The sequence below is a fragment of the Papilio xuthus genome, unplaced genomic scaffold, assembly GCF_000836235.2.
Source record: "Papilio xuthus unplaced genomic scaffold, Pxut_1.1 DF826115.1, whole genome shotgun sequence".
Classification (NCBI taxonomy): Eukaryota; Metazoa; Arthropoda; class Insecta; order Lepidoptera; family Papilionidae; genus Papilio; species Papilio xuthus.
Window position 1 is genome coordinate 2,817,088 of NW_013532534.1, and position 8,960 is coordinate 2,826,047.

The 8,960-nt window shown below is 32.9% G+C and overlaps 2 protein-coding genes across 3 annotated transcripts; one reads left to right on the plus strand and one right to left on the minus strand.

Moving 5' to 3' along the window:
- The first annotated feature begins 2,855 nt into the window (after window positions 1-2,855).
- cass (apoptosis inhibitor cassowary) lies at window positions 2,856-6,998 on the plus strand. Of its 2 annotated transcripts, none has more exons than XM_013319875.1 (9): window positions 2,856-2,958; window positions 3,151-3,263; window positions 3,351-3,512; window positions 3,821-4,165; window positions 4,480-4,677; window positions 4,793-4,984; window positions 5,385-5,651; window positions 5,755-5,919; window positions 5,994-6,998. In XM_013319875.1, the coding sequence occupies exons 2-9, from the start codon at window positions 3,189-3,191 to the stop codon at window positions 6,255-6,257; spliced, it is 1,668 nt and encodes a 555-aa protein (XP_013175329.1). In that variant the 5' UTR covers window positions 2,856-2,958; window positions 3,151-3,188; the 3' UTR covers window positions 6,258-6,998. The 2 variants fall into 2 exon arrangements, with proteins under 2 accessions (XP_013175329.1, XP_013175328.1); XM_013319874.1 differs by having other exon boundaries at window positions 2,891-3,041.
- Window positions 6,999-7,325: 327 nt separating this feature from the next.
- On the minus strand, window positions 7,326-8,696 carry MED7 (mediator complex subunit 7). Its single transcript, XM_013319878.1, has 3 exons — window positions 8,360-8,696; window positions 8,003-8,271; window positions 7,326-7,575 (listed from the first exon to the last, which is right to left on the minus strand). The coding sequence occupies exons 1-3, from the start codon at window positions 8,546-8,548 to the stop codon at window positions 7,371-7,373; spliced, it is 663 nt and encodes a 220-aa protein (XP_013175332.1). The 5' UTR covers window positions 8,549-8,696; the 3' UTR covers window positions 7,326-7,370.
- Window positions 8,697-8,960: the final 264 nt, after the last annotated feature.

An 8,960-nucleotide genomic window follows, 5' to 3' on the forward strand; every position in this document is an offset into this window, starting at 1 on the left:
TCAATAAATACACGGACATAACCAACTAATTTAAGTAAGCAGATTAAGAGACGACTCTTGAACATTGAACTATAAAATCTTCTTTGCATCTTTTCAGTCGACATTTTAATTGATATACAGATTAAAAGGCAATATTTTGCATTCAACCTATTTTTAAAAAATCACTTTGGAAAACAGCATTATCTAGAGGAAGCTAAAACCATTTGGGTCCAATATTAAGTAGTGCGATTCGTCTGATGAAATTATCGCGATAGAAGTGTACTATGGTCATTTTTTTATATCATAAGGTAGCAAACGAGCGAGCGGCCACCTGAAATCGCTGAAGTAGCGAAGTGACCGTTGCCCATAGACATACGCAATTGCATATGCGTCGCCTACCTTTAATCGACGGAGGAGAGGATGTACAGAGAGAAAATATTTCCCCTTTCCATGCATCCTCTCATCCGGAAAGTCCACTTTCACTTCCCATCCTTTCCTTAGAAAAGAAGGGTGGGAAGGGAAAGAGGACTAAATTAGGCCTCCGGGACGCACACTCATCACACGAAACGCGGAATTGCTTCTACTTCACGCCCGTTTTCTGTGTGGTGATGGTATTTCACCGGGCGAACCTGGCCAACTCGTGCGAAGATGTTAAAGCGGGATCTACCACTCTTAAACTCTCTTATGTATAATGTCCAGCCAAACCTTTATATTTAATTCATTAATAATTGATTCCTTCAATTATATTCATTTTACATCGCCTAACGGAACACAGGGCTAAATTCGCAAGTCGCAAAAGTTCTAAAAAATGCAATTTAAAAAAAAGTAAAATAAACGAAGATTAACATAATCTTCAAGGTACTGGAGAGAGATTTAAAGTTAATCTGTTTAAAAATTAACACAAGAACATAATTAAAGTAATAAACAAATAAAAATTTCAAAATAACTGATCAGTACGCGAGCATTTTTAAGTATTTGTTTACTTACCTGGAATTACTGCAGCGCGTATTTGAAAGGCCCATCCACTTTGTTCTCGGTTTTATGACCATCTGCTTATCCCGTTTGCGAAGCCGCCAAAGGTTTAGGCTATTGTTAAACAACACGAGAAGTTAACACTTTATTGCGGGCATTTAATACATTTTATTACTTAAACAGACAAAACTACAATGAAATTTAAATATTTTTTACACGTCGGCCTATTGCTGTTAGGTCTAAAGATTCAGGAATACAAGCTCAGGCTAATAAATGTTGTGTATACTGACACCACTGCTATATTATATAGAACGATACCTAATTCCTGTACAAAATACAAAATATAATTTACGTTCCTCCTAAGCTGGTGGAGAATCTTACTAATATTATAAATGCGAATGTTTAGATGGATGGATATTTCTTTAAAGGTATCTCCGGAACCGCTGCATGGATCTCGTTGAAATTGAGCATAGATGTAGAACATAGTCTGGAAGCACACATATATATTCATTAAGTTTTTTTTAAATCCACACGGACGGAGTCGCGGGCTGTAAATATTAGTCCAAATCAATTAAATCGTGGTTATTCGTAGTCACATAAGTATCCAGCCGAATATTCGCATTACTATTATCATTTTCTTGTCATAGTGATGATGATTGGCGAATCAGGTTTTCGTACTCCGTTACATCTCCTTTCTTGATCATGTCACCTTTCAATCCGTCCATTTCTTACTAGTCTTTCCGATGTTTCTCTCCACATTCATATTTAAAGTCTCTCTTGTAATATGCAATTCTTCTCTCCTCGCAACATGACCATGCTAACCTTTTACTTCTTAACATCTATATGACAGAGACTATATAATAGAGTACCAGAAGAAGTACATGAGATTACAGGTAAGCATTATTGTCTGTTTGTTAATTTATTTATCTAATAAATTGACGTCAGTCTGCTTTATAAAAATATAATTCCTCACTCCCTAATTCTATCTACGTCAAACTAGACGGTTGATTCATTTCGGTTAATCAACTATTGAACGTCGTAATTGAACAGACTTACATAATATTATGTATCTAATTTTACGACCCTTTAATTATACCAATAAGTTAAATTAATTATCCATAAAAACCCCCAGTAACCTATCCGGAAAATTGGACAGAAATATTTATAAAAATAATTTGTATATCTATAGGAACATTACATACATTTATGTAAATTGAAAAACATCTATTGTCCGGTCAATCGGTTTTCGAAATTCGATTCCTAACTACATATTTAATATGCAATAAGTCGCAGAGCACAATAAAATACTGTCAATCCCCGAATTTTTTTTCGACTGTATTATAACTGTATATTAAGTACCAAAACAATCTTAACATAATTTACTTTTTGCGAAATGTGTGTGTCTTTTTTGCCTTGATTAACCTGGGAGTAATCAAGGCAAAAAATTATGTTCGTAAACGTTTTTATTTTTATAAGCATTTGTTTAACTTGTTTAAATATCTTCTGTTCTGTTCTGTTTCTTGTTTATGGCTCTCCCTCATCGGATTGGTTTAAATATCTTAATAATTACGTTTAAAAGTTGTATACAGAGTGAGTTGCACTATGATTTTGTTCTATTATTTTTTTTGTATTGAATGAACTGCATACAAGGAGTATATAAAATGCTGCATACTTTAAAATGAATCTACTCAAACAAGATGGCGCCTCTGTATATCATGGTGTGACCATCGTAGCACGCAGTGTTTATAAAGTAAAGTCACACAAGCGTTTACTAACGTAATATTAAGTACCCTCTGTGTATTAACTTCTTATTATTGAATATTTTAAGCAAATCATTAACTTTCCTAAATTTTAGAAAAAGACACTTTTTGTAACCAAGACTTTATTTTGATTGATACATGCAACACTGACAGTAGAATTTCGGCCAATCGTGCTACGCGTCATTTAAGTCAAGCGTCAACTCAACATGAATGGACTATAACCTCTTTTCCTAAATTGTACCATAATGTAAGTTTATCTTTCATAAATAAGGAATTGTTGCAAATTTTATTTAAAAAAGTTATAGAGAAGAGACAAAGGCTGTCGGAGTGGTTGGTTCTGCTTTTTTTTCCCATGTTTTGTTTATATTTCTCTAATCGGTAGTGGGTTGTCGTTTGGTTTGTCCAGAAGAGAATTTGAAAGGTATTTCTCTTATTACAGATTACTCATATAGAAACAAAGATAATTTCTAATACAACATGTCGACTGATATTATTGAGAAATTATACCAGAACTACGGAATATTAGCTGATGCAAAAGAAGACATTTCGAAGGTAACGTCATATGGTACTCTTATCGTCTTATAATTCGTTGAAATAGGTTAATACTATTTGATAACTGATTTTTTATTGTTATTACAGCATGAAAAGGAATATTTGGAGATTTTGGCGGCCGTAAAAGGATCCGATAAAGAAAAACGTTTAGCATCTCAGTTTATTGCCAAATTTTTTCATAGTTTTCCTAATCTTGCTGATCAAGCCATAGAAGCCCAGTTTGATTTGTGTGAAGATGATGATGTTGCTGTAAGTATTGATATCTTTAGTAGTTTCATAAGTAATGATTCATCTTATTAGTCACTTTGATTTATCAATACTATATTACTTACCAAATTTACAAATGAAAATGAATACATTAGCAACATAATGCAAATAAACATTTCTTTACATTGTGATATGTTCTCTATAATGTCACTGTTAAAAATAAAATAATAACATTTTATTTATTTGTTTTTGGGCTAAAAAAAGTTAATATAATTAAGTCATAAATGATGGCAATTGATTTCATACAGGTAGATACAATATATATGTATAAATAATAAAAACAATTCCAGATACGCAAGCAAGCAATTAAAGACTTGCCTACAATGTGCAAAACAAACAAGGAACACACTCAAAGGATTGCTGATATTTTGGCACAACTATTACAATCAGAGGATGCAACTGAAATTAATGTAGTAACAAATTCATTATTGACAATATTAAAAGGTGATCCAAAGGGCACATTAGCTGGGTTGTTTTCTCAAATCCATCAAAGCACCGATAGTGAAGTCACTAATGAGATAGTTAGGGAAAGATGTATAAAGTTCTTAGCAACCAAAGTAAAACAACTTGGACGTGAAGTTATTAACAAAGAAGCGGAGGAATTGATCATTGTTGAATGCAAGAAAATCTTAGAGGTAGGTTTAATAAGTTAATAATTGTGGTTAATTAGTTCAAAGTCATAGTTAAGCCGAAACATTGAAGTTTATAACATCTATTGCGACAACCCTATGGGAGTGGGGTAACATCAAAGAGATGATGACTCTACAGTCATAGTATTCCTAAAAACAATCATACATTAACTCAATTCATGCAATTACAACTTTTTGATATTAAAGTAAATCTGCCGGAAAATTCTGTGGCACTGCATGTGTTAACTTTTATATACAGTATCTTTACAGCACAGATTTTACATATATATTCCTTTTTACACATAACAATCAATTTCCAGGATGTTGTAGCTGAAGAATTTGAATACATCATGGAACTTTTAACATGGTCTCGGCTGGGTAAGACCCCAGCAGGAAAGAAGGAGCTGGTGCAACTAGTGGCAGCGCTAGCATTAACTCCAGATGACTGGCATCCTGAAGATCCTGAATATATTGACAGAATTATACAATGCTCACAACATGCCTTACCCTTGTTTTCTGTAAGTATTAAAAGATTTGTTCATGCCATAGTCTAAACCGAATCTGGGCGTCCAACATTCAAAATGTTGTGTTGTAATTTTTAATGTATTAAATTAGTTTTATTTCTATTTTTAGACACAAGTGGATTCTACTCAATTTGTCAATTTCTTTTGTGAACATATTTTGAAGAATTGGAATAATGTAGCTACTACTGAAGGAAGTGACATAAAATTGGAATTGCTTAAGATTTTTGCTGAAATGACAGAATTTTGCGGAGATTTGGAAAATTTGCAAAACAAAGTTGACACAGTTTATGATGTTTTAATGGTGAGTAAAAGTATGTTCTTCTATTTGTTAAAAGCTAAACCCAGTTTTAGTTCAGAAGACAATTTCTACAGTGTAGTAAAAATTCATTTATAAATAACCAAAAAGTTGTTGGTATAGTTTTGTATCTTCAGGCTTTATAAATAAAATCAATAGTAATGATATCCTTTAAATTGTTTGTGTTTTTTTGTACAAACTTTTTAGTCCAAAACACAACTATCAACCGAAATGATGTTGCAAAAATTTGGTAATTTAATTTCAATACCCTGTTAATCATTTATAGAACATCTTTAATATGTTTCATGCTACTGCTATTTTTATAACGATTTCTAATCTCATGGTGAGTCTGTAGCACAGAATGTGTTAATAATCTAATCATTATTATCAATTTTGTTTAAAACAGAACTATCTACCAGAAGCACCAGTTGAAGGTGAGACTGTAAATGATAAACCAAAAGCTGATAAAACTGAAGACTCCAAGACTAATGCAGAACCATCGTTACAATTTTCGCATGTTGAATGCACACTATTTGCTCTGCACTCATTGTGTAGGAAATCACCTGAAGTGCTCAGTACTGACCAAGCCAAACTCAAAGCTCTTCGTTTGAGGCTGCAATATACAGCAAGATTGACTCAAGGATATATAAAGAAATTGAAAGAAGTAACAAATGTAAGATATGTTTTTTAGATGATAAATTTATTTACATAAGTTTCACTTCTGCATGTTTGAATAATAAAGTAATAACTTAGATATTATGTATATTTTTCTATAGAGCAAGAAACATTCGAGTGAAATGTCTGAAGAAAATAAATTGAAAATAACAGCTTTGAATACAACTTCTAATATAAATTCTCTCATCCGTGACATATTCCGAACGCCGCCCAGCTTTAAGAGTAAAGTGCAATTGTCATTCCACAACAAGAAGTCGGAAAAAGAGGTTTGTGATTAACTATAGTCCCTTGTCATAAATATTAAGACACAAGAAATTAAATACATTTTCGTTTCTTCTAGGCTTTAACTGTACGATCCAGTGAAAAAGAAACAGACTCAGCTGGACAAAAACGCCACCAACCTATTACATTTGACAAAGGAGAAAAAGAGTCTCCTGAGAAAAGAGCAAGAAGTGGTGATAGAAATCTTAAAATGTACACACCACCATCTGGAAAATATAGCTCTCGGTTTACTGGCAGCTATTCAGGCAGGGGAAGAGGGGGGTACGGTCGGAGAGACTTCCGAAACAATGGCGCCCCATTTCAAAGGCGCAGCAATTATTAATTAATTGCCAATATATAAATGACAAAAAAATATCAATAATCATAATTGATTTGATATTATTTTACAAATACCAATCTATTTAAAATGAATGGTTTATTTATCAAGCAATATATTTTAATGATGCATTATTAAATAAATAATGTATTATTGGTTCCTCAAGACATTTTTATCGATTTTAGTTCGTGTTGAGTTTGGTCTGGGTTGTTTGGGATCCCTTTTGTTTCAGCTACAACAATTACAAAGAAGACATCTCCTTTAATTATCCACAGCTAACAACCCATCTCCCCATGTGTAAATAGCGTGTGTTCGTTTATTGTCGACTCTATCGTACATCGTAAGTATATACTTGATTAGGTCCTAAAATATAGAAATAAGATGAGAAGACTTCTACGCGTCGTACGAATAAGCAATCTTCTAAGTCCACGTAAGTATATTATGTAGGTTTTTAATAATGTGTAGTTTACTCATTCCCGAATCCTGACATGTATGGAGATACAAGCAGCACAGTTAAATTTTAGTAAGTATTATTTATAGTATTTAGTAATTTATACAATTACTAATTTTATTTTATTATAGATTCGCCGCCTTTCGAGAACCTACTCCCATTCTGGACTCAACTGTTTTCGTAAATGGGTTTTTAATTTCAGATAACTTCTAGGACCTGTTTTTATAACCAACACTGAAATTTCACGGAGATTCCTTTTCTTCATATTGTGCCGCTGTTCTATTAATACAATTAATATGAAATACGTTTGTATTATTTCACCACAACTGCCTAAGAAAACCAATTATGGTTATAGATACATAATAGCACAATGCAGTAAAAAAAAACTCGGGAGTCATGTTTTGTTATGCACTTAAAATTATTGAAGTATTTGTCAAAGAAAAAGACCAAACTATAAAAATTACCACACAAATCACCCATAACCTGGAAAAGTAGACCATTTATATTGATATTACAATCTCTAAAGTTTAATAATAGTTGTCAAAAATTTCTTAAAGTTCTTCGACAGAAAGGTGTTAGAACTGATTGGTTCACAAAATGCTGATAGAATAAAAATGCAAAACTGAAATCATAAATATAAGTTTATTCTAAAAATAGCAGTACTGCATTTAGCGCATATTATCAATAATATTACACATTATAAGATCTAGTTCATAACATGAGTCTACTTTAGCATTAGCACTTGGACTACAATCCATTTGTTCTAATATTTCAGTTGGCATTTTGAAGTTTGATTCACTTTCATTTTGATCTGGTAAACTTTGTAGCGCATTCTGTAATATGTCTTGAACCTTATCTAAATGTTTCTGAAATCTGAAAACGATAAGAAAAAAATAGTTTTTATACTTTAATCAAGAATTTCAGTAGCAACCATATCCAGAAGTTTCTACTGTATGGCAAATTACAAGGCCTTTTTCCTTATTATAAAAAATGAAGTCATCATCAGCTCACTACACTCCCCCACTGAAGGGCTCAGAGCCTACCCAGTCATGACTAGGCCATAGTCAATCATGCTGGCCCAGTGTGGGTTGGTTGATTTCACACATATCATTGAATCTCTTCTGAGATATGTGAAGGTTCCATCACAGTGTTTTCTTTCACCATATGAATTTCGGATAAATGTAAATAGCAAATCGAAAAACACATTGGTACATGGCAGGAGTCAAACCCAGGACCTACAGATTGCAAGTAAAGACCCCTGAGGCACTGGCATACACTATTACAATGACATAACTATTACCTCATTGCTGTCTCAACACGCTGTCTCTTTTGGAGTTCCATCATAACTCTAAGGGTCTCTCTTGCTTGATGTGGCCTGAACTCGTTCAGCAAATGGTGAATGTGAATGAATAGTAAGCTCAGGTCTTCAACTTTTTCAGCTCTCTTAGGGGAATCAGGACAATGAACTAGTAAATCTAACAGATCTAAAAAGTTAACTAATAAGGAGTGGTTCAGTTTCTTTAACTCACGACGTCTTTCAAAATGCATAGGATATAACCGACGAAAGCCCTGAAATAATTAAAAAAGTATTGGTCATTCACTATTAATATTTAGAACTTTTCATGCATGCTTTGAAATTTTTGTTCTAATAACTTACTTGGCTTTCTAATGATCTTATAATAGTATCATCAGCGTTGAAGGCATGTCCAAACATTGAATACGAATCATGGATAGGACGTGGTGGAAGCGGTGCCCGATTTCTGCGTACATTATCATCCGTATAAAAGTTTATGTATTGCATTGGTGGCAATGGTAAAGAACTGACTTGAGCAGTATCAGAAGACATTTTGAAATTAAGTCTTGGAGACACAATCAACTAAAGATAATAATTAAGACACTTAAATGAAAGTAAGGGAGCTGTATAACAATTAATAAAATTTTCTTCGCACAATTGTATAGTTACGATTCAACAACGACAAATGACAATAACATTTAGTTGACAGCAGGTTGACATTGACAATTTTTGAGTTCAAGATTTGTGAAGATTTTATGGCCTAGTAACTGAACCTTTAAGGCACTGATTTCTTCAAGGCTCAGATTAGCTCAGATCAGAGTTCATAAAACAAATCACAGCAGTGTGACCAGAGTAAACAATTTTTAATGAGATCCGCGCCTGGATTCTTAAAATTAATATTTTCTGCAAATTATTAAATATGAAATATCAGCATATTAATGTCTGAGTCGATTAATTCTAAATA